Here is a 26,165-nt window from a genome sequence, read left to right as displayed (position 1 = left end):
GTAAGTAGACTGAGTTTTAACAATGAAGAGGTTTTTCCTTTTGACTTTTGGATTACTTCATTTTGGTGAATAGCTAGATTTGATAGATAACACGGAGGTAAGGGCAGGCTTTGACACAAATGGAAAACTCCATCAAAGACAGTCTTGGAAAGTGCAGGCAATAAAATAGATGAAAACAAGAAACCAGAAAGGCATGCCCAGAATCAAGAACAAGTAATAAGGGATAATGAGACTGGCCAGATTAAGAAGTCTGGGGGAAAGAGATTTAAAGAGAGACCGAGGAACTTCAGTGCTGGGGTTTGAACCTAGGGCCTTGTACTTGATAGGCAAGCGTCTCACCTGTGTGTTTATGGGCTATAGTCAGATCCAAAAGTTTGTAGTGATAATCCTAACATATTCAGTTAGAAATTGTATTACTTTACCAATATTATCTAACCTACCAATTTAAAATAAAAAAAATAGTTCCGGTAAAGCTTTCTTTTTCTAAAATGACCAAGAATCAAAGTAACCCAGAATCGTGGACTTGTTGGGAACATTTTTTCTTGTTGGCCAGAATTCTTTCTGTGAATTTGAGGTACTTCCATTTTGTTTCTTCAGTCTTAACATTAGTTACCCATCTTGGAGCTTGAGCCTAGCTGAATATTTGCCTAGTTAGACCATTGCCAAACATTTGCCAAGAAAGGACAGATACCAGCCTTATAGGGCTCTGAGAACCATTTTTTAACCTTCTGGCCCCTCCTATTTTATGTAAATCATACCATTTAAAAAAAATTAAGGACACCGTTGAAAGGATGACAAACAGTGCTGGTGGTGGTGCTGGTTACTGCATGGAAAGGTCACGGTCACGACAGAACCCAGTGTTAGATTTTAGAGCTTTATTAGGAGGGAAAGTGGGGAGGAGAAAGAGGAGAGCCAGGCCTGGGGAGAGAGAAAGATGGTAGGGTGGAGGAGGGAGCAGAGCAGAGAGAGAGCATGGGGTCTGCATCCAGCTTTTAAGGCGCAGGTTTCATGACCATGCCATGTGTACGTAGTCGCCAGCACCTGCTGATGACGTAAGACACAAGACCCTGAACTGCACATGTGTAGAAGTGAGGGCAGAATCCCAACATTCCAGACTTTTTGCTTATTATAAAAAGCAAGTGGATAGGAATAGGGGCGTCGTTTATCCCAGAAAACCTGCTTCCAGCTGACTTGGTGGGCATCAGTTGGCTCTTAGGAGGGGTAGGGAAGGGGGCTTTCTGAGGTAGACAGGTGTCCTGGGATGGTGGGCTGTTCTGCTGCCCTGGAGCCGTCCATCCCTCTTGGCTTGGCACTCTGACCGCTTTTGTGTCTGACAGGATGCTGGTGAGACAGGAAAAGCCTGAAGTAGATCCAACCTGTCCAGATGGAGTTAAGCTGGTTTCTGGAGCTTGGGAAAAATTTTGAACATGTTAAGAAGTAGCCATGAGAAAATTAGTGACCATTGTAGTGTTTGTACTCTGCTTATATTGGTTAGTGTTAATGAGAGAGACAGAGAGATTGGGACATGTTTTTAAGCTTTATCAGAGACAGATTATTTTAAGGCACCTCTTTCCTTTACTAGTTCAGCATCCAGGAGACACAGGTGATCAGTTGTTGAAAACATTTAGTAGTAATAGATGGTTATATTAAAGTCTGTTTTTGTAGAACCCAGATACTTTTTGGTCTGGGAGTGTAAATACCTTTTAGCTGTTACAGTTTCTTACTTGATGATCTTTGGACTCCAGTTTTGTGGTGATCCTGTGACCATTAGCTGAGCAGTTAATTAGAAGAGGGAACTGGGAAGAGAAAAGTTTGTGGGGTGAGAACTCATTTTTTGGAATTAGGGACAAGGCAGAGATCGAGCCCTGTATTGGTTTAAATATTAAGGAAACTCCATGTAGTTAAAAGGGAGGTTTATTTTGTGGGGTAACTTACAAGTAAAGGGATAGGTTACAGGGTCTGGGAAAGGTGTAGCGCAGTCCAGCGGTGTTCTCTGGAGAACTCTACTCAGTCTCCCTCCAGTGTCCAGGATCCAGGAACCAAGAGAGCTGGCGCATCCAGATCTCGGGTCTTCAGGGTCCTCTCTCGGCTCTGCCTTGTAGGCGTGACAGTTACCGAAGCCTCAATGGGGGTGGCACTTCCAGGTCAAAGCTGGAATGGCTACCCACTACAGCCCTGTCTGTGTGCATGAGGAGAAGCACTTCTGACAGGTCTGGAGTGAGGCACATGGAGAGAGCAATGAAATGAAAGCTCCGACCTTAGCTGGAAAATATTTTCCCATTAAGTAACTCTGAAAGTGCAATTAAGTCTGGGGATGGTGGTAAGGCTGTCCTCCCTACCCCAACAATAGGGAAACAAGTAGAGGTGAGACCCCAAAACTCCCAGGACCAGGTTAGTGGCTCTGGTGTACAGAAGGAAGGAAACGGATCGCTTCCATGCTGCGTTCTGGGTTCCCTGCGAACAAGCCTGTGGCCAAGCCTAGGTCTGCTGGAGGTCTTTGTCTGTCCCCCTGCCCCTTGGTGCCTGGGTGCAGTCAGCTGACCAGTTGTCTCTCTAGGTGGCACTCTGAACAAGGCTCAACTAATGGCCTGGCAGGGCACGCACTAACCCCCCCCCCCCACACACACACACACTTAAAACAGGGACCCAGAGGCTTTTGGGAGCCAGCATGTGCCAGCACTTGGCAATTCTGTTTTTGGGTTTTTTTTTCTCTCTCCCCTGGTACACCTTAAATGCCACAGCTGAAACTTCCACCTGTGGAGTCAGGAGCTTTGCTCTTCAGATGCTTAAGTTTTAGCCTTATGTTGGGGAGCTCTGGGAGACAAGAGATGGATTTTACTCCATGTTTTGAATTTTTTTTCCTTGATGTCTGCTGGCTTGAGGACAGCTTTAGAAAGACCCGCTAGGAAGCAGACTATAAACTGATCTCTGGCTATAGAGCCATCCTTATTACTGTGATTTCCATGTGTGTTTTGATCATAAACTTACATGGATCCTAGCCTGCTTTCAGACCCACCCGTCTGTGCTTCTCAGGGCAGCCTGAGAATGAGTGGGTGGAGTTAAGGTGAGTTAAAGTGAGAGACATGGTTGGGCAGAAGCAGCCCAAACAATACTGGAGAGTGGAGAGCGGAAGTCAGATAGACAGTAGTGGCTGTACACGGCAGAGAAAGAGTCAGAAGTGGAGATGGGGTGGGGGTGAGGTTCAGAGCTTCGGTAGAAAGCTTGGGGATAAGGTAACACTTTTCATTTGCCCATTCGCTGGCAGAAGTTAAATAATTCCCGTGAAATATTGGGGTTGAAACAGCCAAATTTACTGGTATCTGGGGATATTTAAGGCATTTGTTAGAGGAGGAATGGAACCACGAGAAGGAAGCCCCTGTCCCATGGCTGCAGCGCTGAGAGAGAAAAATAAAAAGTAAATTAACGAATGGGATCCCAGGCTCCTATTTCAAGCGTCCTTGAGAATAGGCAGTCTGTGGACTGGCATTAACAGCACATATTACCCAATCATCATCATGAAAAGGGCAAGGGCTGGGGCGTAAGTACCGGAGGACCCCCCAGGGGCCCAGACAACATCTAATACTTCGCCAAGATTAAATGTGTCAATGGTATGCAGCCGAGGTCCAGTGCAAAGAATATAGCTCAGGCTGCAGTCGCGGGAAATGGTGGGGGACTCACCAATCTTGGCGGCATGTGTGGTGTGCGGGTCCAGGGGCTAGGAAAATGAAAAAAATTGGATTCGGATCAGGCAGTCACAGGTCCTCGGTGTAGGTTTCCAACAATGCTCAGCCCCGGACACTGAGTGAGCGGAATTTCCTATCTGAGTCACAACACCAATGGAATGATGATAAACATCACTGATGGTGGCGCTGGTAACCACATGGAAAGGTCACGATCATGACAGAACCCAGTGTTAGTTTTTAGAGCTTTATTAGGAGGGAAGGGGAGGGAGGAGAAAGAGGAAAGCCAGGCCTGGGAAGAGAGAAAGATGGTGAGGCAGGGGAGAGAGCAGAGCAGAGAGAGCAGAGAGAGAGTGTGGGGTCTGCATCAGGCTTTTAAGGTACAGGTTGCATGACCATGCCTCACATACACAGTCGCCAGCACCCGCTGATGATGACGTAAGATGCAGGACCCTGAACTGCGCATGTGCAGGAGTGAGGTCAGAATCCCAACAACCATTCTACACGTCCCTCATGTTTTTGGCTAGTCACACCCAGGAAATCTGGCCAGAGCTTCAGCCACTTTAAGATACTATTCTTTTTGTTTGTTTGTTTTGTTTTTGAGACAGGGTTTCTCTGTGTAGGTTTTTTTTTCTGGTGCCTGTCCTGTATCTCTCTCTATAGACCAGGCTGTCTTCAAACTCACAGAGATCTGCCTGGCTCTGCCTCCCAAATGCTGGAATTAAAGGCGTGTGCCACCACCACCCAGCAAGATACTATTCTATCTCAAATTCCAAGCCACACATCCTATTTATACAAATAGTCCTTTGTCCTTTGGCTAAATCCTGATCCAGCTAATTGCTCTTCATTTCTTCCTACATTTTCATGAGGGTCTAACTGAATTTATTTTATTTTATAGGGTTCCTTTTAGTCTCTGTATCCTCTGTAGCATTTATTTGTTTTCTTTATAACATCTATTCTGACAGAGGTAAAATGGAATCTTAGTGTAGTTTTAAGATGCATTTTAATTTTTTTATTTGACTACATGTATTTATATGTACTATGTGCGTGCCTAATACCTGTAGAGACCATAAAGGATGTCAGGTCTTCTTGAGCTGCAGTTACAGACCCTTGTGAGCTGCCTTATGGGTATGAGGAACTGAACCTGGATCCTCTGCAAGAGTAGCCAGTACTCTTAACTGTTGAGCTGTTTATCCGACTCTTAGTGTATTTCTGATTTGAATGATGCTGGCTATTAGACATTGTTTCATATAGCTATTTTCTATTTGTTCTCCTTTTGGGAACTGTCTAATTCATTTGTTCACTTATTAATTGGATAATTTGATTTTTGATGGCTAATTTTAAAAGTTCTTTATATATTCTACATATTAACTCCTTCAGATACAAAGCTGGAAAAGCTTTTCTTCTATTCTCCAGGCTCTCTTACAATCAAGAAGAAATATATATATATAACTATATATATATATAACTATATATAAATAAATACATATGTATATAAAAAGAGCAAAAAAAGTTAGTTTTTTTTTTTAAATGAAGGGACTGGAGAGATGACTGAGTGGTCTAGAGCACTGTCTCCTTTTCAAGATGTTCTAGGTTTAATTCCCAGGTCCCATGTGGCAGCTCATACCTGTCTATAACTCCAGTCCCAGGGAATATGACACCTTTTCTGACCTTGAAAGGCACCAAGCATACACATGGTACACAGACATACATGCAGACAAAACATCCGTATACATTAATTAAATGAGTAAAAATAATGGTAACTTCTTGGAGCAGCTTCTTCCTGGGTCCTCATATCAGAGTTGAAGTCTCCTATCTTCATACTGTACAAGCAGGGGTTGAGCACATACCTGTCAAGGCCAGATGTTCATTGGATCTGCATTCACTTTAGGGGTTTCCCCTTTTTGCATTGCCACAAAGGGTGGGGCCCACCCACCACTATGTTCTTCCCAGTCTGAGCCTTGTCCTGCCTGAACTTCTCAGCGTGGCATGTCAATCTCAAATGGTAGGCCTCCACTCAAGATGACACTTGACTGTAGCCTTCCAAAGGATGGGCCATGGCAGCTCTATCTTCCAGGAGGAATCACTGTCACACTAAATCCTCCACCTGGATTTAAGGCTCGGGAGAACTGTAGCCTTCTCGTGTGGCTGTGACTGCCTTCCCTGTTTTATCAGAGCTTGCTGTGTCTGAGACTCCAGGGAGCTGGGTGGACTGGTTTCATCCATTGTTTGTTTTTCTGAGCTTTTCAGCTGTCCTAGTTTTGTGATTTCAGACCATCTCCCTTTTTTCTGCCTTCAGAAGAGAATCTGCTGTTCATTTTCTTGCCTGTTCTCCTTCACGGCATTACGGAAAAGGGCCAAAGCTCTCGTTCCTCTCCTTCCTTCCTCCCTTCCTTCCATCCACCCATCCTTCCTTCCTCCCTTCCTTCCATCCACCCATCCTTCCTTCCTTCCTTCCCTGTTTCTAAGGTATCCTTTACACATTTGTATTTTACCGAGAAAATTGTGTCTTTTCCCTTGACTGAAGTTTTATGGATTTTAGGGGGCATATGTTTTATTTTTTTTTATGTATGTGCTTGTACAGGGGTGTGTGTGTGTGTGTGTGTGTGTGTGTGTGTGTGTGTGTGTGTGCCAGAGGACCTCAGGTGTCATTCCTCTGATGCTGTCCATCTGTTTTTTTGAGGAAGAATCTTGTGTACAAGTAGGTCCTTGTACTTATAAGGCAATCACATTACTGATTGAGCTCTCTCCCTAGCCCCTGGTTATTATTATTTTACCATGAATTGTCAGTTATAGGCCCCAAGGTTACCTACCAGTCATAGGTTTCTAGAAACCTAAATGATTCATTCTCCAGGGTGGGGGATGGGAGTGAGACTCAATGGCTAATAATTATTGCTTGAATGAATGATGAATCTTAATTTTTGTCCAGAAAAAGAAAAGACGAAGTAAGAAAAGCTCAAGAGAAGAGAAAGAAGGCCAGGGACAGGAGGCGAGCTCTGAAGGAAAGAGACAGACACCGGCAAAGAAAGGAGAAGGTGAAAGCCAAGGCTGAGGCTCGTCAGGAGCTGGATTCTTCAGAGGAGTGGGAGGAGAGGAAGTACTTGCTGGCTCAGAGGCGTGTTGAGGCCCTGCGTTTGCTCCGGGTACTCCTGAAGAAAATTGCAGTAAGGCTGTTTTTCAATTATTCTCTTCAGTTTTGGTGGGTACTAGTCTTTCTGAGCCCCGACCTTTGGCTTTAAGTACTGTTCCACTGTGGGGCAGACTTGAGGCATTCATAGGGTTTCCTTTAAATCAATGGCTCCCACATAACCCCCGTCATGGATTTCCAGAACCAGTCTCTAAGACAGCGCTGACTCAATTGTGCCCTCAGCTCATGCTTCTAAACTTCAGGATGGCGTTCAGAACACTTTAGCTACTTCATCTTCTTTTCTGAGTTCCTAATGGATATGATGGGGAAATGGCAGGGGGAATCAAAGGGTGGGCATGGTGTGGCTGTTAGATCTGTGGCCTTCTATTAACTGTATTCATCCATCCATCTGTAACAGGTTTGGGTGAAAAGGGAGAAGAACCTCGAGCCTTGTCAGGCTCATATTAGCCTTGTCCTGAACTATCTGGTAAGGGATTTTTTTAACTCACAGATTACCTTCTTCACAGATTTTCATTTATCTAAGACAGTTCTCTCCCTTTATGGGCTCCTAGAGATAGCCAGAATCAGATACCTTGGAATAAAAGCCAGAGATGTTTTGGAAGTGTTTGTTTAGAAGTCCATATGCAGTGTTTTAAATAGGAAGGATGACAGCTGTTGCTATTCTATCAAGTGAATTTTATGTCTATTTGCCATGTTGATCTCCTGCTTGTTACTATAGATAGCTAAACTTAGTGAAAGCAGGATCAGAAAAAATAATCTCACACTTGGATTATTGGTAGCAAGCCCAGCTAGATTGGATTTTAGTTTATCTTAATGACATCCAAGTGGGACTCTTTTTGTAGAATCCACCTCTTTAAATGGGTATAGAACCTAATTCTAGAACCCATTAATACTTACACTGATTACAGGTTAATAGGGGGTGCTGTGACTTGACGTGTGACAGCAAACCTTCCTGGGGATGGGGATGCAGGCTGTTGTTCCCCTACTCCTCAGCTCTGCAGAACACATTGCATCAGACTTGACCACAGGCAAATCTGTGGGCACAGCTATATTTTCTACTTGGTGTTTTGCCTTACTTTTCTGACTTTGTAAGGTGCAAGTGTTATACTACTAAACTGTATCTCTGGTCCCCTATCTTCCATCTTAATGAGGCTCAATTCTGAGGCATCCTCAACTTGCAATCCATAGAAAAATGATTGGAATACGAAATGGAGGGGCAGTTTATTGTTTCAGTGGACCTTGCTGGACACATTTCACCCATGTGTCTTTTCTTGTGCTAGGGTTTCCTGTGAGGGCTACAGAGCATTCCTTATTCCTCTTGGTTTCTCTAGCACCTATTGTAAAACCTAAAACAGTAGGCTTGTCAGTTTTTTAGTATTAAGAAATTTTCTATTCATTTTACATACCAACCACAGATCTGCCCCCTCCTCCCTCTTCCTGTCCCCCAGCCTTCACCCGCAACCCACCTCTTCCAAGTCAAGGTCTCCCATGGGGAGTCAGCAGAGCCTGGTACATTCAGTTGAGGCAGGTCCAAGCCCCTCCCCAAGGCTGCACAAGGTATCACACCCTAGGCACTGGGCTCCAAAAAGCTCGCTCATGCACCAAGGACAGATCCCGAACCCCCTGCCTGAGGGCCCCCCAAACAGTTCAAGCTAAACAACTGTCTTGCATATCCAAAGGGCCCAGTCCAGTCCCGTGGGGGCTCCACAGCTATTGGTCCGCAATTCATGCATTTCCACTAGTGTGGCTGGTCATCTCTGTATGTTTTCCCATCATGATCTTGATGTCCCTTGCTTATAGAATCCCTCTTCTCTCTCATCAATTGGACTCCTGGAGCTCGGCCTGGCACCTGGCCATGGATCTCTGTATCTGCTTCCATCAGTAACGGAATGAAGGCTCTATGATGACAGTTAGGGTATTCACTAATCTGATTACCGGAGTAGGCCAGTTCAGACACCCTCTTCACTATTGCTAGTAGTCTAAGGTGGGGTCATCCTTGTGGATTCCTGGGAACTTCCCCAGTACCTTGTTTTTTTCTATTCCCATGATGTCTTCATTTATCATGGTATCTCTTTCCTTGCTCTCCCACTCTGTCCCTGTTCCAGCTCGAACCTCCCATTTCCTTATGGTCTCATCCTCCATTCTTCGCCATCCATTACCCTCCCCACCCCCAGTTTACTCGTGGAGATCTCATCTATTTCCCCTTCCCAGGGTTATCGATGCATCCCTCTTAGGGTCCTCCTTGTTAGCTAGCTTCTCTGGAGCTGTGGGTTGTAGGCTGGTTATCCTTTGCTTTATATCTAGTATGAGTGAGTACATACCATGTTTGTCCTTCTGAGTCTGGGTTAAAAAGAGCAAGGTACTTTAAATGCCATGCCATAAGAATGGTCACAGATTTAGTAAAAACAGCTCATATTAGATCAAGACATTTAATTTAGTACTGGTATTATTCCTAATTTGGACCTAGTCTGGGTTTCTTTAGAGCAACACCGGCTCAGTTCTTGGACAATTTCAATCTCTTTGTGTTGAATTTTGTTTACACTTATTTATTTTGTGTGTGAATGTGTGTGGAGGTCAGAGGACAACTTCAGAGAACTGAAGTCGGTTTTCTTCCCTCTCACTGTGGGTCTCTAAGTTGGAACTCAGGTCGTCAGGGTTAGCAGCAGGCACCTTTACCTGCTGCGCCATCTTGCTGGCCCTGTTTGGGTTTTCATGAGAGATCATTGAATCTTTTTTCTTTCAAGGGATCCACACAGTGTAACCCACAGGAGGTTGATGTTATGAAGCCTGAAGCTCATCACGCCCCGGGGACTGCATTGAAAGCTCCAGAGGAAGAAGAACTAAACACTGTGCATCCTCTGGATCAGGAAGAAAGGCCAAGTTATCAGGTTCCCAAGTCTAACAGGAAACAAAAACAAAAAGCAAAGAAAAGAACTAAGGCCCAGTTACAGAAATCTTCACACAGCCCCGGGATGAAACAAATAAGATACTCAACCAGAAAAGATGAAACTGGGAAAGTGCTGACTGATGGGTGTGATCACAGTTCGTTTTCTGACCAGAATTCCTTGCAGAGTACAATGAATCCTGACCAATCCCTTGAAAAAGAAGACCACAGAAGTTCTAATGAATCACATTCTTCTAGACAAGTTGTGATAAACCATGGCAGGAAACAGAAGATCTATGAAACAGATGAATTTATTGACTATCTCTTAAACTATTATCAGACTCCAGAATATGCCCGATTCTGCTTTGAAGCAAGTCACCTCACAAGCACATGTCAGTGGCAGAGAGACGTCTACGCCAAGGGGGATGGGTTTCAGATTAATTTGAGAAAGCAGAGGTGCCACTCAACTAGTCTGAGTGAAGTGGAGAGCCTGGAAGGGAAAGAACAGGATCAAGAGCAGCACTGGCCAAAGGTGTATATGAAGGATCCTGAGAACAAGTCAGAAAAGACAGGGAAGGTCAATTATGCCAAAGAATTTACTAAGAAATTAAAAAACCATTGCCAGGACATAGCAAGTGAGACTGAAGATCACCTGTCCCCAACGGATGGAGAAAGCTATCCCGTGGAAAAGATTCATAACCACAGAGTCAAAGATTCTCAACACACAAGAAAAAGTCCAGTTTCCTCGTCGTTAAGGTCAGTAGACGTAGGTTTGCCATTGGCAGACTTCTTGGAGGAGATTAGTAGTGATTCCGAGTGCTTCAGTGAAACTCTTAGCATAAACGAAGAGGAGGAAGAAAGGTCTGTGGCTGTTTATAGTAGCTCCCCTGAAAAAAGACCTCTTGGTACTGACAAAATCATGACTTGCAAGCAGAAATCTAGGCCAAGTCAGCAGACCTTGTATTCAGAGTGCAAGCATGATAGTGAGGAAAAATCCTCTAAACGCAAAGGTAGGGCTCCAGGTAAAAGGTCCAAGTATGAACTGAGATATTCATGGCTTGAGGATGAATGTGATTCCGTTCGAGTTGACAAGAACACAAGCAAACCCAGAGAAAAAATAGCCCCCAAATCCATGTTTGACGAAGGCTACTACCATGAATCGAGTTCCAGTGATGAATTAGAGAGCATCGCAAGAAAGAGGAGGAGGGTCACCAGCGGTGCGTTTGGCCAGAATGTGAAATACAGACCCTTTCATATGCCATTAATGCCACCAAAACGTGCTAGAGCTTTCTATTTGGGATACTTCTCCAGAAAAAGGCAGAATCCTTGGAAGTCGGAATATAACCAGGATGTCAGAAGGTTTAAAAGATATGAAAGTTCTGAAGATTACATGCTTGATTCTGGTAATTATTATGTCAGTCATGATGACAACCAGGAGCACATTGAGTATGGAAGCTACTTGGGAGACAGCTACTCTGGCTCTTTGTATTTTAAAATGTTCTGACGGCCACTTTGATCAGGAACACCCTTATTTACAAGAAACAACTGACGAAAAGAAAAACTTCAAACCAAATATAGCTATGTTGTTAGCAACCACAGAGTAAGAACTAGAAGAGGGTCAAGTGCCAAAGCTTGTTCCTCTTGCCAAAGTTTCAAGTGTGGATCAAAATGACAGCAGGTATGCCAGCAAGCTTTGGAAATAAAAAACCTGCCGGTTCTGAAGCTTGGTGAAACAATGTCATTGCAAAACTTCATGATCGGAGGACAGATTGTATTTCAAGCTTTAATTTGGTACCAGTAAAGGAGCAGACTAGCATTAAGAAGGCTGACTAACCTTCAGTGGCTCTTTTGCTGTCATAACATCATGCGTCATCTGTTTTCAAAGAGGACAATGGTGGACAAATGGGCATCGTTTGATGTGTTCGTAGATTTGGTCAGAAGCATTATGTATGGTAACAAACTTTCCTGAATTTTACTTCATAACAATTCTAGATAAAGGAGAGATCCAGAGGCTAGAACCTATAATAGATTTCATGGCTTTAGAATTTCATGAATACCCACCCGAAGGAAATGAATATGTTCACAGTACTCGAAGAGGAAGAATCTAAAAGGGCCGATTACCCTTTGATGGGTAAATAGATGGGACCATTAGAATTTTTCTTGTTTGTTTTATGAACCCCATATCTTTCCATACAAAAATAAAGCACCAGGATAGAATTTATAAAATCAGGGGGATTTGCAAAAGGAAATATCAAAAAATCCTGGAGCATCAATAATGGCACTTGGGAAGAAAAGTTTTGACAGTATTCTATTTCAGGCTATGTAATCCTTTCACTCAGGGTTGGGTGACATCAGTTTGTAAAAAGTCACTGAATATCCCCCAAACTGACTTTTGTAAAACAGTAGCAAGTGCCTCCTCTGTCCTTAACAATGCCACGGAGTTAGGAAGAATTAAGAAAAGTCCATAGTTTTCTAGCTGTGGAAAAATTGTATGTGTGCAGAATTTGTAAACAATGTTAAATAAGCAATTTATCTTTTTGCTGACTCATTTTGGACTTCTTAAATACGTTTTTAAATTGAGATATTTGTAGATTCCTGAAGACTTACCCCTTAGTACAGTGCACGTTCTGTAGAAAGCTTGGCCGACTCTTTCTGCCTTACCTTGGATTCAGGACCTCAGGGCAGTTAGTTGACCTTCATTTTCCCAGCAAAGCTATACCTGACCTGGCGATTGGTGATTCGTGCAATTAGAGACTGCCTGCAACAGGAATAGTTGTTTGGAATCCACAGACGCAGTGAAGGGCAGCAATTTCATTTCAGTCTCCATTTGACATTCTGCAGGAACACATCTGCTAGTGGAGGCAGGCAGGATGCCAGTCAGTGGGGTTACTTACCATCGTGTGTCACATTGTGTGCCCATAAACTGCCTCTTGAGCAGCCTTGTGTCTAAAGCGGTTACAAAATCTTATGATGTACCTGAAGTAAAAGCCACAGGTTGTTTCATTGATCTGCATATTCCTATTTGAAGAGAGGTTTGTTCAACCACTTCAAAGTTCAGAAAGGAGTGTTACAGATCCACATGTATCACTAATATAAAAACAAATGAATATTGTGCTGCCTCTCATGTTGAATCCCACTTTCAAGCCAGTGATTGGTTTCACTGTTAAAACTAGGTTTGACTTGTCCAATCCAAAAGATTGCTCACGGGTTGAGAGTGCCTTTTTTTGTTTTGTTTTTGAGGACTAGCAATGACTTCATGACTATTCATGTTCAAAGTACTGTTGCCCAAAGTAGCCTTCGAAATTACAGCTCATATTTTGTCAGACAGTTTTCTGGCAACATATTATTCTCCTCCAATAAAAATCTGCCAACCCCCCCCCACCATTTTATTCCATTGAAACGAAATACATTATGGGTTTGTAATAGAAAACAGCTGATTGTTTTCAAACAAACAAACAAACAAACAAAACCCACTCAACTTCTTCCCTCATTTGATAATTTTTCTTGAGAGGTTTTAGGCATTTTTGCTCAGTAAAAAAATAAAAATAAAATTGCAGAGTTCAGCAGCATGTGCAGAGTTTTTTCTGTAATAGATGCAGCACTTTTGTCCTGTTCGATTTGTTTGCTGAATGCTCTCCTGGGGCCACTTTTGCTGAACCCCGGAGTTTCGTATCTGTCTGTGGTAATGCATTGTAGATTGGTGTCAACCTCTTTTCGGTGTAGGCCTTACACAAGAAACGTAATCGCTAGCTTTGTGCTTGTCATTCGGCGGCTTAGTAAAGAATGTAATGGGACAAACTGTTACGACTACTTTTCTTCTGGATATTGTTGTTAAGTTGTGGAAAGTATTTTCTCGTATCTTCTTTTTGTCTTATCAAACAAGGGCCTGAGTTGTTTTTAGTTAAATAGGAGTCTTCGTATGCTTTCCTTGTATGTGCTGCTAATCCTGTAAAGGAAAAGCCTGTAAATGTACTTTGTTCATTTGTTTGAATTTCTCAGGTAGAAAGCCATGTAACCTAGGTAATTTGAAAACACAACCAAATCAATGTGTTTTTGTTGCAAAACTGTTTAATGTGTTGATTTTAAAATAAATGGTGATTGATTCCACTTTGGGGAGAAGTTTCTATCTGTAGTATATGTTGCACTAATGTCGCTCTATTTGCTTATTTGCATTGTTAGAGAAATGCATATTTAATTTTCATATATTAAAAAATAAAATTGTCAATAGTGACTATTGACTGGCTAGATCAATGCACACCCATAACATTTCCAACCCATTTCAATATTTTAATTCTACCTCTCCTTTATGATAGGAACTGACTCAGAGTTGATAGAACAAAAAAAACAGTTTCTTTTTCATTTTGGATAAACCAAAATCATATTTAGACTCAAAATTATCCTCCTCTAGGTACATCTAAAATTATTGAGAATTTCATACAGGTATATAATGAAATATGTTCTAATCTGCCCCCCCCCCCACTTCTCTCCATCTCCCCTCGTTTTCCTCCCTAATTCACTCCCTTCCAATTTAATGTCTTTTTGTTTTTTGAGAACTCACTAAGTCTAGTTAGTGCTGCGCATATGTGAATCGGCCACCCACTGGACTGTGGGAAACCTACCAGTGACCACACCCTCAAAGAATGATTCCCCCTTCCCAAGCAACTATCCACTGTTAATAGCTCCTCAGTATAGGGTGGGGCCTGGAGATCACCTCTACCATCTATCCTGGAATTTTGACTGGCTTGACCTTGCGCAGGTAAGCAGAGCTGCTTGAGTGCATGGGGGAGTGATGGCCAGGGCATGTCCAGAAGACAGCATTTCCCAGCATTCTTCCCCATCCTTTGGCTCTTAGGTTCTCTCTGCCTTCTCTTAAGTGATGACCCCAGAACCTTAGTGGTGATGGTGGGTGGGGTTAATATAGATGTCCTGTTTAAGGATAAACACACATTTTTTAGAGACAGGATCTTACTTGTAGCTCAGGCTGGCTTTGAAATCCTGGTCCTCCTGCCTCAGTTTCCCAAGTGCTGGGAATACATGTGTATGCCACCATATTTGGCATAGTATGTTTTATCAGTGCTGTTCAATGGTAGCAAAATTGATTCTAGAGAATTCCATTTCATCCTATTCCCTCAGTTGTGTGTGAAACTTAAAGTTTATAGATGTCCACAAAGAAATGGATGTGGAATGGGGAGTCTAGTCCAAGGAGCTTAGGCCCAAAATTTGTCTTTGATCATTCAAGAGTTAACTGTATTTGTACATAAAATAGCAAACTTCTTCCAAGTATTATATAATGAAGATAGACTGTGCCTTTAACTCTGTGCACTTTAGAGCTGTAATGTTCCTTGTTGGGTTTCACAAGCTCTTTCTGAAACATTAAGGACTGTGTGGATGCTTATTCTGAATAAAAAACCAAGCAACTCATGTCCCTTGGTAGGTCGACCACATTCTAGTTAATGGCCCCTTGCCTATGGGTAGCATAAGTTGAACTTGTTTTTGAAGAGGGCATATTTTGGGGAAGGGATAGGAGTTAGTCTGATAGGAGTTATGGGTAAAGTGGGGTGTGTGTGTGAATATGATCAAAACACATGGCGTGTATGAAATTCCCAAAGAATAAAAATATTTAGGAAAACAAAAGCCAAATACTCCTGCCATAAACCCCCTAAACTCCTTTAACATTTGGTAACCCCAGTGCCTCCAGTAGTAACATTTCTTAATAACATTGTTATAGTCTTCAGTTTAGAAAGCTGACTCAGAGGCAGAATTTGACAAGTCACAATATAGTTCAGCTCACTATTTTTCAACTTGTTTCCTTTCTTTTCTATTTCCCTCCTTCTATGCAGTTCAGGCAGGCCTTTAACTTTTCTTGCCTCAGTTTCCCAGTGCTAGGGTTACATAGTTGTTCCTCTTTGTACACACAGAAGCCTAACACCCAAAAGTTAAACTCAATGTTAAGCTAAAGTCACATGACTAAATATGATTTATTAAATTTCTTACAATTTATCTTTTTGAGAATTTGACACATATAAACACATAACAGTGTGTTATGACCATATCTAAACTTCAACTCTCCTGGACCCTCTCGAACATGTCCCCTAGTCTTTAAAAAAATAGCCCACTCCATCTAATTAGTGCTGCCTGTATGTGTGTGGGTGTAAGGTGCCGGAGCATGAGTAATCTATTAGTGGTCACACCTTCAAAGAAAATTGGCTATGCCCACCTTACTGGCCATCAACTACCAATAGCTCCTCAGATAGCGTGGGATCAGGAGCTTCTCTTCAATTGGTTCTTGAACTTTGGCCGATGAGCAGGTCAGCACAGCTGCTGGGAGTTCCTGAGTGCGGTAGCCTCGGCATGTCCATAGCCAGCCATTGCAAGCACTACCCCCTACCCCCCAGCTCTTGGGTTTAAAATATTCAAATAAGCTAGCCACACTCTACTGGGCAAAATCTTTTTATTAACTGACCCAAGCACTTCATTTTGTTTCTGATTTGAGGTAAAACCATTAAACACGGCTCACAAGAAAATACAATGACTATTTAACTACAATTACGAGAGTTTGAAACCTCACTAGTTGTTCATATAATACTTTTACAAATTTATACAACTGTAGAATCTACTTAAGCTAGGTTTAGTAATAACCAAAGAGTATTATCCGAGACCTAGACACTTGACTACTACTTTTGAAGTGACTACAATTTTGTAACAACATAAGGATTCAACTGTTACCTTAGGAATGTGTTTTCCTTTAAAAATCACTCAGCTAATGCCATGTAGTGTTTTCTCATTCTTCAGAGATGACGGTGAAGGCTTTTTGAAAAGCACACACCTGTTCTTGCCCTGTATGTTCCTCTCAAATTTCCCATTTGGTCAAATAACCACATAACCATTGCCCTGCTACAAGCAACAGAACTGGGAAGCCAGACCCACGATCTTCATGTAATTTACGGGCTTTTTTTTTTTTTTTTTTTTTGCAAAGCTCTACTTTGAATGTTCAGATGCTGTTTTAGTCCCAGCTGTCAGTTACTGTGCGTGTGTGATAGTTACTGTATGTGTTGAGAGTGTCCACATGAAGAAAAGGACAGTTACATCAGGCCAGAAACACTGGAAATGTGTTTGTCTCAACTAAGCCCAACAAGGAATTTTCATTTTGTTACTGGACTTCTCTCTAGAATCAATACCATAGTTTTTGGAACACTGCAGATTTGCTTTAGAGGTAGATAAAACAAAAATCATGCAGTTAAGTCAATTGAGTAAAATGGGCTTGTTTTCATAGAACAGCATGACTCAAAGTTGATCCTTCATTCTTAGTACATTGACCATTTTGACCAGTTTGTGGACATTTACCATTTTGACCAGTTTGTGGAAATAGCCAAGTATTCGCTCTCTCTCAGGAAAATCAAATTGAAATTCAGCTTGTTCTAACTACGGATAGAAGCAAAACAGCATTAACATTTGCAGGACAGCACTGTAGTTCACTTTCTGGATTTGTGACACAAACATGCATTCTAAGACAATTTTATCAGTGTCACTAGTGATGTTAATTAAAAAAATTTACAGCAAGTTCAAAACGTTTCTAAATATTGAAATCACCATGTTTTAAAGACAGACTGGAATGTTACAAATGATTTTGCAAAATACAAAAATAGATATGCTCCCACTGAATGCTTCAATCATTTTTCCGAGCATTCTCATCTTTTGGTTCTTCATCATCTGAGTACACAGTAGGTTCCTCCCCTTCCTTCAGCAGTTTGCCCACATGATGATACTTGACTGGAAGGGTAGAGAAGAAAGCAAAAATGGTCATTCTCATGCTTTACACACACAAACCCCCACTACATTTTAAAGCATTTACAAGAGGTCCAAACAACATACTCAGCAACATGTTAGGTGTCTTGAAGGATATAAAAGAATTGTATCATACTCTTTGCCAAAAATGCAATGAAGAGTTTTGTCCCGAATACAGAAATATAAAGCAGCAAGCAATGTCTGGTAGTATCAAAATGAACTGAGCACTCTGTAAGGAGTATTTGTAGTAAGACCACACTATGAATTAGGGGGCTGTAGAGCAGCACTTCATGGGAGAAAAACATGCTTTGGAAAATGTATGGACGAACTTTGAGTGAGAGATAGTTCCAGAAAAAAGAAAACACATCCAAAGGTACACAGGCAAGCCTGGGCATATCTGGGAAGCCAGTAAGAACAAGTCATCAGGAGTTGAATTGGCATTTGGAAATAGGAGATAAGTCTGGCTGATCAGTGTGGGGGAATATTATGAAAGACCTGAAAAGCCAGCCTGAGAAACCTGAACTTTTATAAGTGGCAAAGGTTCCAAAAGTTTATAAGGGAAAGAATGACACAGCAAAATAGTACTCCGGCAGCGACGTTATCACCAAGATAGGAAGGGCAGGTTTCAGGAAGAGCAGTTGAGAAGGCTGGCCAGGGGTCTGGTATGCAGACCCAGATGTGAATGAACCAGACCACGAAGTAGGGTAAGGTCCTTAGGAATTAAAGGTAAGGATATGAGATAGCTTCAAAAAAACCAAAAACCAAACCCAAACTGGAAACATCCGTTAATGAAACGGCAACTGGGCAGCCTGTAAACCTTTAAAATGAGGACTGCCAAAAGGGAGCCACTCTGGAGGGCCACATGACAGGAGACCCACAGATGGGAAATGATCCCTGGACAAGAATCCAGTCCTGTCTAGCTGTGGAGGAAGGGGGGACAGAAAGTGGAAGCAGTGCTTAGGGGCAACTTGGAGAATGTGTTAGACAGTAATGGTACGGACAGCAGGAGACAGACTTCCCAGCATGGGAAAAAGCTATGGGTAGTTAAAGGTATGGCAAGGGACTAGGAAGGGACTGAAGATGTTGGAGACAAGAGAGTTAGGTGTGGAATCAGAACCAGCAAGCTCCATTATAACCAAGTGAATACAGGGTTAATGCACATTTCCTTTCTGAAATGGGAAGGAAGGAGAGGAGTAACTAACCTCTCTCAACAGGTAACTAAAGCTGCTTTTATGTGAAATAATCATTGGGAACAACTGAAACTTCCCTATTTGAAGAGAGCATAGAGGGGGTGGCGGCGGCTTGGGACTGTGCAAGATAAATAAAAGCCAAGTGGCACCTGGGAAACCTGCTTATGGGGAATCCACAAAGACTGAGTACAGCCGAGGTGTCACAACAGGATCTTGGGGCTAGTCCTAGATGAAAGGGGTGGTGGGCATAAAGAAAATTATCACCTGTTTTCCACTGATGCTAGAAAGCTCTAGAACACAGAGCTTTGAGGATTATAAATTATAACTCATTAGTTTCATATAGAAGACTAGGATTACAAAGGCATCTTGGGACGCAAATGTTAGTGACAATGTTAGGTAGCTGGGTTGTTTTCAAAGTCCAAAGATTTGCGTCCTGACTTGAAAGCTATACTTGGTCTGCTCGAGATCCAAACTCAAAAGGTAGTGTCACATCTGGCTAATTATTAACGAAGAACTCTGATCAGGTTATTCTGAAATAAAAAATATGGTTGGATATAGCCAAAAGAGTATGTACTATTTAACTGATTGTGGGGGTCAGTAAATAAAAATCTTCCCTCCACCTCAAAATAGCTCCCTCAAACAAAGTGGTCATGGTCTTCACGTACATTTCAGAAAATCTGGCAAGGATTATTATAGTTCAAATCTGTGGCAATTAAGTAATCTTAAAATGATAATTTAACCCTTGGGACTGAGGTTCAACTGAAGCCAATCCCTGCATTCTCATAATTTGAATTTAACTCTTTATTTCTACCTTATTTCTAAAGACTTTACCCCCTCCCCCACACAGCATGAGCCTGAAACCAGTGTTTCTTTAAAAACAATGCAAGCACCATTGTTGCCGGGCAGATTATAAGCAGCATTTATAGATGAGACCTAATTTATAGTTAGGCTAAATCAGGTTCAATGAGAAGCTGTTTGGAAGAATACAAGTCTCCCATTCTTCAACAGAGCTGTGGGCTGCTTTTAAGCAGTAAGTGCTCCAAGAGAGGGCTTATGAAAATCTCTCTTCCTGTAGGCAAGAGGGCCACTGTCCTTTCCCTACACACCCAATATGGAATCGCTATACCTTTATGCAAAAACTTACACATCACCATCAGAAGTCCAAGTTTCTGCAGAGGACAAGCTAAAAATTGGTGTGCCATCATAGCAGCGAATGACTCAGCACTGCTACCATTACTTTATGCCACAAACCTGATCAATCCAAGATTCAGGAGCCTATCAAAATGCACTCAAGTTTCAGGGTGCTTAGTAATAACTATTGTTTGATCATGAATCTGCACTACAGGTAGAAATTTGATCCAGACAAAATATAAAGAAATGCTTACAAGTGAACTGAGATTCCCAGTCACTCAGGGTCTCCTGCTGGGTAGGAGTCAGGTCAGAAAGGTCATCATACTCATCCTTCAGTGCTTCTTTATCCAGGCAAAATGTGGCAAGGCCCCTGGAAGCATCTCTTCCGGCAAAGACCCCATATGGCCCCTCTTTAAAAACAAAATGAAACCAAAGATAGATTCTTTACTAGACATTTCTCTGTGGCTTAAATACAGAAGATGGCTTCCTTGCTCTCAGCACTGAAAGCCTCCTTTTAAATGTCAAATTCTACTCTTAAGCTGTATACTGACACTTTGATCATTACATAAGGGACACTGAAAGATTTACCATCACTTCAATAAGGAAAATTCAATAAAAATGTGTAGATGAGTCAGAATTCGGCTTGAGGACTTTGAATCTACAGGTTGGCTCTATTCTAGGTGCTTGAGCCAAGCCAGTCAAAGTTTCTTAACCACTAAAGTGTAAAGAAAACATTTCCTTATCAATGTATTCTGATATGTTTTAAATGATCTTTGGTCGTAAGATTCAAGCCCTGAGACATCTGCAGGAGAAATAATTTTACAAATATCAGTGGTTCAAAAGTCTATCCACATGTTATATAACCTTCACTGTCAAAAAATAAGAACTAAAAACAAAGGAAATGAGTTTAGGTACTGTTTTTAAGTATAAACATAAAGATAAGCACAAAGAGTTGTGAAAAAACTAAAATTTTCACTGAAAAAAGGCTGCCATCAGTGCCTCCAAATAATCCTATAAAACCTGGAAAATGCTCTTATGTATAATATCATACCAAGCTTTTGTCTGAGAGCAGTGGATCATTTTGTATTCACCTAATTGTTTAGACTTACTTAAATATTACACAAGCAAATGAAAAGAATTCAGTGTACTTTATTATACCAACTAGGAGAATTAATTTTGTTTCATTATGGTGTGGTCATCTGAAACCTTAAGCAACCCAACTGTTTTTCTTACATATTAGATAAATTTTATGACCTTTTTTTTGGGTAGGATTGGAGCTTTGTATATTCTAGGCAAGCACTCTACTGCTGAGATATACTTCAAGCCCTTATGGTCAACTTGTAAATGCAATTAAGATTCTAAAACATGGGCCGTTTTTAGTTATCATTACATGCTGCCACTAGAGGTTAAGTTAAAAGAAATAGCTTCACATGCTTTTCACAAATGTATACTGCTAATGGAAATAGAAGCATCTAATGCTTGAAAACAAATTATTTTGGTTTGGACTCCACCATTTTAGAAATTATGGTCCCTGGACTGCTAATGCATACTTAACCAAGATCTAAGGCAAATATTAATATCTTTGGAGAATATATTTTGTTAACCACAAAGCATACTAACTAGATGATGCTTGCTGAGCAGAGATGTGTGTGTTTCATTCATTGTTACTTGCCTACAACAGTACTGTGCCCATAGTACCAGGCACTCAAATGAATAATTTTTAGGTGTACTCTGTAACAGAAAATATTTCCACTATGATATATATTGTCACTGTTCCTGAGCCCCATCATTAAGGAGAGCAGGGACTCGGAAACCTCACACGGGGCTGTGCTTGCCTATTTTTCCAAGGGAAAACAGGCCCCGAGACAACTATGCATTGTACCAGGTCACACAGCTGGTCAGTGACATTCTAGAATGTAGAATGCTGGTTGACTTCCAGTTGTAGTTATTCGTGTGCAGACATCGATGTCCCTCATGATGACTCTGCAAACTACAACCTACCTGGTTTAGAATGGAGGCCGCTTGACTCCCAGCTGTGCTCTCTGAAAGCACCGAGGCTCCTCGTGATGACTTTGCAAACCACAACCACATGTCGATACCCCACGCATTTGTTCTGACTGCTTTATGGTTTAGCTCAATAATACAGGTATTTACATGATTGTATATTGATAATGTACTGCTATAGTGACAAATAATATGTAGTTTTCATATCATTTTGCAGTTACATGCTTACAGAAAATCGATTTTCTAAAATGTCTGAAAGCAAAAAGGAAGGGTGAGGGTTCACCAAGAAACATGTGATTTTGATTGTCTGGACTCTGGAGACTTAAAGGAGTGGGTATGTCTGGTTTGGATTAGTCCTGGCTATTCTTCTCTTTCTTAGACCAATGAGCATGCGAACACACCCCCTGAGTTCCTAGTGCTTAGAGGAATCCATATTGGAGGAGCTAAAACCTCTTCTTCCTCTCCAAATGTTCTAGAAAGCAGAGCTTCCCAAATCTGGATGATTCCCAATTTCGCTTACAGCACAGTATTAAAATGTAGATTTTTTTTGCACCCCCCCCCCCCGCCCCCCCCCCCCCCCCCCCCCCCCCCCCCCGTGTAACTGTGGCTATGGTTGGTCAGGCCAGGAATCTGTGTTTTTCACAAGCATCAGGTGATTGTGACAGGCAATCCGGGTTGGAAAAACCTCATCTCTGGGGGCTCTTTCCAACACTTCCGCAGTCGTCCATTCCTTGTTTTCCCTCTGGTTGGCTTTTCCTGAAATCCCCCCACCCATCGGGCTTCACAGCCTTACCCTATTGTTTCTCAGGACCCTCCCACTTCTCCCTCCCACTCCTGATTTCTTTTATTTTTATTTAAAAATTTTTACCTCTCAGTCTCCCCACCCCACTATACACTAAATATGGTGTTTCTGATCAGCTTGCCACGTTACTATGGTGCCCCACATTCTGCTTTTAAGGCATCCGTAGTCTCCTCTCCATCAAGCTGGTTCGCTTGTTCATCTTCCAGTCTCAGTCCACCCAACACAGCACAGCACGTACATACACATACCAAACACACGTCACATTCCAAGCGCCCCCCCCAACCAGACAAACGGTGCACACCAAACACGCACTCACCGCGCATGCACACAGTGTACAACACACACACGCGCGCGCGCACACACACACACACACACACACACATTCTCTGCCAGGAACAATGCTTCTACCTAACACTAATCCCCTTCTCCACTTTCTGTCTACACACCCTTACATTCCACCATGGCTCCTCCGGCGTCATCGGCCTCCACGTCTTCTCAAGAGTCTGGGCCTCTCTGGAGACACCTTCATTTCCTTCTAAGTCCGAAGACTCCCCCTTTTTCCAGGACACCACCCCCCCCAACACCCGCCAAAGCCCTGCTACCTTCGAAAACTTCCCCAGCATCCCGGGCCTTCAAGCCTCCCTGTCCCTCCCACCCGCGGCTTCCAAGCCTCAACGTTCCCGGGCACCCCATCCCCCCACCGTATGTACCCCCCCCCCCCCAGCGCCTCTAGCCCTCGTCCGCTCGGGGAGCCGCCCGCCTTCCCTCCGTCCTCCCTCTGGGGCGTCCCACCTCCCTCTGCCTCTGCCCTGCCCCACTCCACGCCCGCGGACCCTCTTTTGTCTCCCGGGGTCCCTGGCCCTGTCTCCGTACCCGGCCCGTAGAACTTGCGGCCTTTGGTTACGTCGAACACCTTGCCATTGATGGCCATAAGAATGCGCGGGTCCTGGACGCCATCGAAACGCCTCAGCTCGGCAGGGGTGAAGTCGCGCCGCTTGAGGCGGGGCAGCGGGGGTGGCTCGTCGTCGTCGTTGTCGCCACTGGCTCCGGGCTGGTCCCCGCGTACGATCTTGTAGAGCAGGAAGATGCAGAGGCCGAGCAGCAGCAGGTTGAGAGGCGACGTGAAGATCTCGTGCAGCAGCCCGCCGCCCTCCAGCTCGCTAGGGTCGGCGCCCGTCGCCACCACATCCTCGGCAGCCATGATCTCTGGAGCAAAGGTTGGGCCCAACTAGGCAGAGCTCCGGAACACTCCGCTTTCTCCTCCCTCTCGGCGAACAGTGGCGTGCGGCGTTCGGTGGCGGAGGAAGAAAAGCCTCGCGGGGAGGCGGGGCCGTGAGGGGGCGGGGCCTCCACGCCACGCCCTTCGCAGCCACCTAAGCACCCCGCCCTTCGCTGGTAGGCTCGGCCTCTGCTTAAGCCCTCTACGTAGCCTCGGGGTCTTGGCTCCCCCCCCCCCCCCCCCCCCGCTTCTGAAAGGCTAGGTCACAAAGCCTAGCCCACCTCTCAGTTGTACCTGCTGGCCCCCTGCCTCAATTTCATGGCTCCCTCGGAGCTTACTGCAGCTCACCGCCACACAGCGAAGTCTCCTGGGTGGGTACAGTGGGTAGCTTCCTGCCGACCCCCTGGGAGAGCCTTGCCTCTGAAGGCCTCTAAGGCCTGCTCCTCACTGCAAATGACGTCTGTTAAAAATGGGGCCGCGTTTTTCTTTCTTCTCTCCCATTTCAAAGCCCCTCATACAGCCTCCCCTGGCCATACCCTCAGGACCAGGGAGCTGTCTGAAAAATCATGCCTTCAACTCCTTTCCCACCTTACAGACCTCCGTTTTCAGTTAAGAATATCCATTTTGGGATGGTCCTCCATTTCTTGCCTAAAAGCTACGGGCTCACACCCAAAGGACAGCCACTCATGTCAGAGGCCTGTCAATTCTTTAAAATCTGGGGCCAGATTTTGCGTTTGTTCTTATTTTTTTTTTCCTTTTGTAGCCATCGATTACGCTTAGTCACAAGGCATCAGCAAATGGCATTCTCTTGTTGAGCTTTTTTTTTTCCTTATAAAAATACCAGAATAATGTCTCTTTGCTTGGCAACATGCTTCTATTTGAAGTCTGTCCAGGCTATCCTTGGCAGTCATAGCAACCCTGAGTATAACCCCTGACAAATGCTGGAGTTTGGAAGGACCCTAGCCTTTATCTTCCTAGATACCTAGGCCTCTGATGTGCTAACAGGATGCATGGGAACAGGCCTCTATGGAACAAGGGTTGTCCCTACTCTTCAGAGAACTAATCTGGCTGCCCTTTTTATTGTTACTTGGAAAGGGTAACAGAAGAAAGAGGAGGAGAAGAATAATTAAAACCAAGCCATGCACACATCTACAGACCAGAGCAGTACTTTTCCATAGAGTTCTGCTGACTTGTACATAGTTCACCACCACCACCACCACCACCATCACCACCACCACCACCACCACCACCATGCAAGAGATTTGTACAGAGAATTGTCTAAATTCTCAAAAATTTTGGCAAAGACTGCTTTAATCCCTTGTTTACCCCACCCTCATCTTCTTAAAGTGTAGTGAGGGAAACAATCTTTATATCCAGCCCACACATTTTTTCCCCAGAGCTAAATTTAGGATTAGCTGAACCGGCCCCTCCAGATCTTTTGTCAAAAGGCTTCAACTTAATCATCATGAAACAAGCTCAAACTGGGAGCACTCAGCTATGGTTAGAATCCAATTACCCCTTTTAAAAAGAACCATGAGCAGCTAAGACATTTAAAAAAAAATAACAAATGTGGGAAAAATACTTTTTATTTGAAACTAATAAGGCAAAATTTCTATCTTTAAGTGCTCATTTTAATTGATAAAATCTTTAAGGGGCTGAGGAAGTGGCTTAGAAGGCAAAACCCTGGGCATACAAGTGTGAGGACCAGATTTCCAATCCCCAGTACCCGTATAAGAGCCAGGATGGAAGGTTGGGCAGCTGGTCTTTAATCCCAGAGCTGAGGAGTAGGAGACAGGTTAGCTAGACTATCCTTTGTCTCAATATTTAAGGTAGGGAGTAATTGAGGCAGAAACTACATTTCAACCTCTGGCATCCATACAAATGCACCACCTACATAATACATGTATACTTGTAAACATGTCACACATGCATACATATGGCAAAAAAAAAGAAAAGAAAATACTTAGTCAAATCCTCTAGTCAAAATGAAGGAATGTCAGTGGTGAAGAAGCATATGAAAAATGTTCAGTTTTGCTAGTAATTAAAAGGAAACATGGAGACAACATTGTTACCTACCGCCTTTTTATATGAAGGGTGTAAAGAGCAGAAAAGGACAACATGCTGGAAAGAAAGTGGGGATACTCCCATACCATACCTTAGTGACAGAGTAGACGTTAGCATCAACTTTTGTTATCCGTAAGTGTTTCCTGTTCGTGAAACCCACTTCTAGAAATACAATTTTTGTCCTAGTAATCCCGTTTCTAGGAATTCATCCTGCTTAGAATGATGACAAAGATTTCATTAGGAAGATTTTCATCACAC

General features: G+C 43.1%; 2 protein-coding genes across 3 annotated transcripts in view; one reads left to right on the top strand and one right to left on the bottom strand.

Annotated features, from left to right (window-relative positions):
• LOC128110292 (A-kinase anchor protein 17B) overlaps positions 1 to 13,819 on the top strand; it is a 38,956-nt gene extending 25,137 nt beyond the window's left edge. Inside the window, exons 5-7 of one of the 2 annotated variants that reach the window (XM_052738120.1) lie at positions 6,610 to 6,844; positions 7,226 to 7,294; positions 9,573 to 13,819. In XM_052738120.1, the coding sequence (XP_052594080.1) occupies positions 6,610 to 6,844; positions 7,226 to 7,294; positions 9,573 to 11,216 (1,948 nt within the window). In that variant the 3' untranslated portion in view covers positions 11,217 to 13,819. The remainder of the gene's footprint in view (positions 1 to 6,609; positions 6,845 to 7,225; positions 7,295 to 9,572) is intronic. The other variant, XM_052738121.1, reaches the window with a different exon arrangement.
• A 2,327-nt stretch (positions 13,820 to 16,146) lies between these two features.
• On the bottom strand, positions 16,147 to 23,925 carry Pgrmc1 (progesterone receptor membrane component 1). The gene is made up of 3 exons (XM_052738122.1): positions 23,498 to 23,925; positions 20,073 to 20,228; positions 16,147 to 17,482 (listed from the first exon to the last, which is right to left on the bottom strand). Exons 1-3 carry the CDS (start codon positions 23,823 to 23,825, stop codon positions 17,379 to 17,381), a joined length of 588 nt encoding a protein of 195 aa, XP_052594082.1. The 5' UTR covers positions 23,826 to 23,925; the 3' UTR covers positions 16,147 to 17,378.
• Positions 23,926 to 26,165: the final 2,240 nt, after the last annotated feature.

The sequence above is a fragment of the Peromyscus californicus genome, unplaced genomic scaffold (genome assembly GCF_007827085.1).
Source record: "Peromyscus californicus insignis strain IS unplaced genomic scaffold, ASM782708v3 Scaffold_10__1_contigs__length_136768540, whole genome shotgun sequence".
Classification (NCBI taxonomy): domain Eukaryota; kingdom Metazoa; phylum Chordata; class Mammalia; order Rodentia; family Cricetidae; genus Peromyscus; species Peromyscus californicus.
The sequence above is the reverse complement of the archived record's forward strand: the minus strand, read 5'-3'. Positions and strand labels throughout refer to the sequence as shown.

Coding starts and splice junctions, on each gene's coding strand:
- Pgrmc1 (XM_052738122.1), bottom strand. CDS start 23,825: ATGGCTGCCGAGGATGTGGTGGCGACGGGCGCCGACCCTAGCGAGCTG. Junction 20,229..23,497: donor CCGCAAGTTCTACGGGCCGG/GTACGGAGACAG, acceptor TTGTTTTTAAAG/AGGGGCCATATGGGGTCTTT. Junction 17,483..20,072: donor CTGGGAATCTCAGTTCACTT/GTAAGCATTTCT, acceptor CTACCCTTCCAG/TCAAGTATCATCATGTGGGC.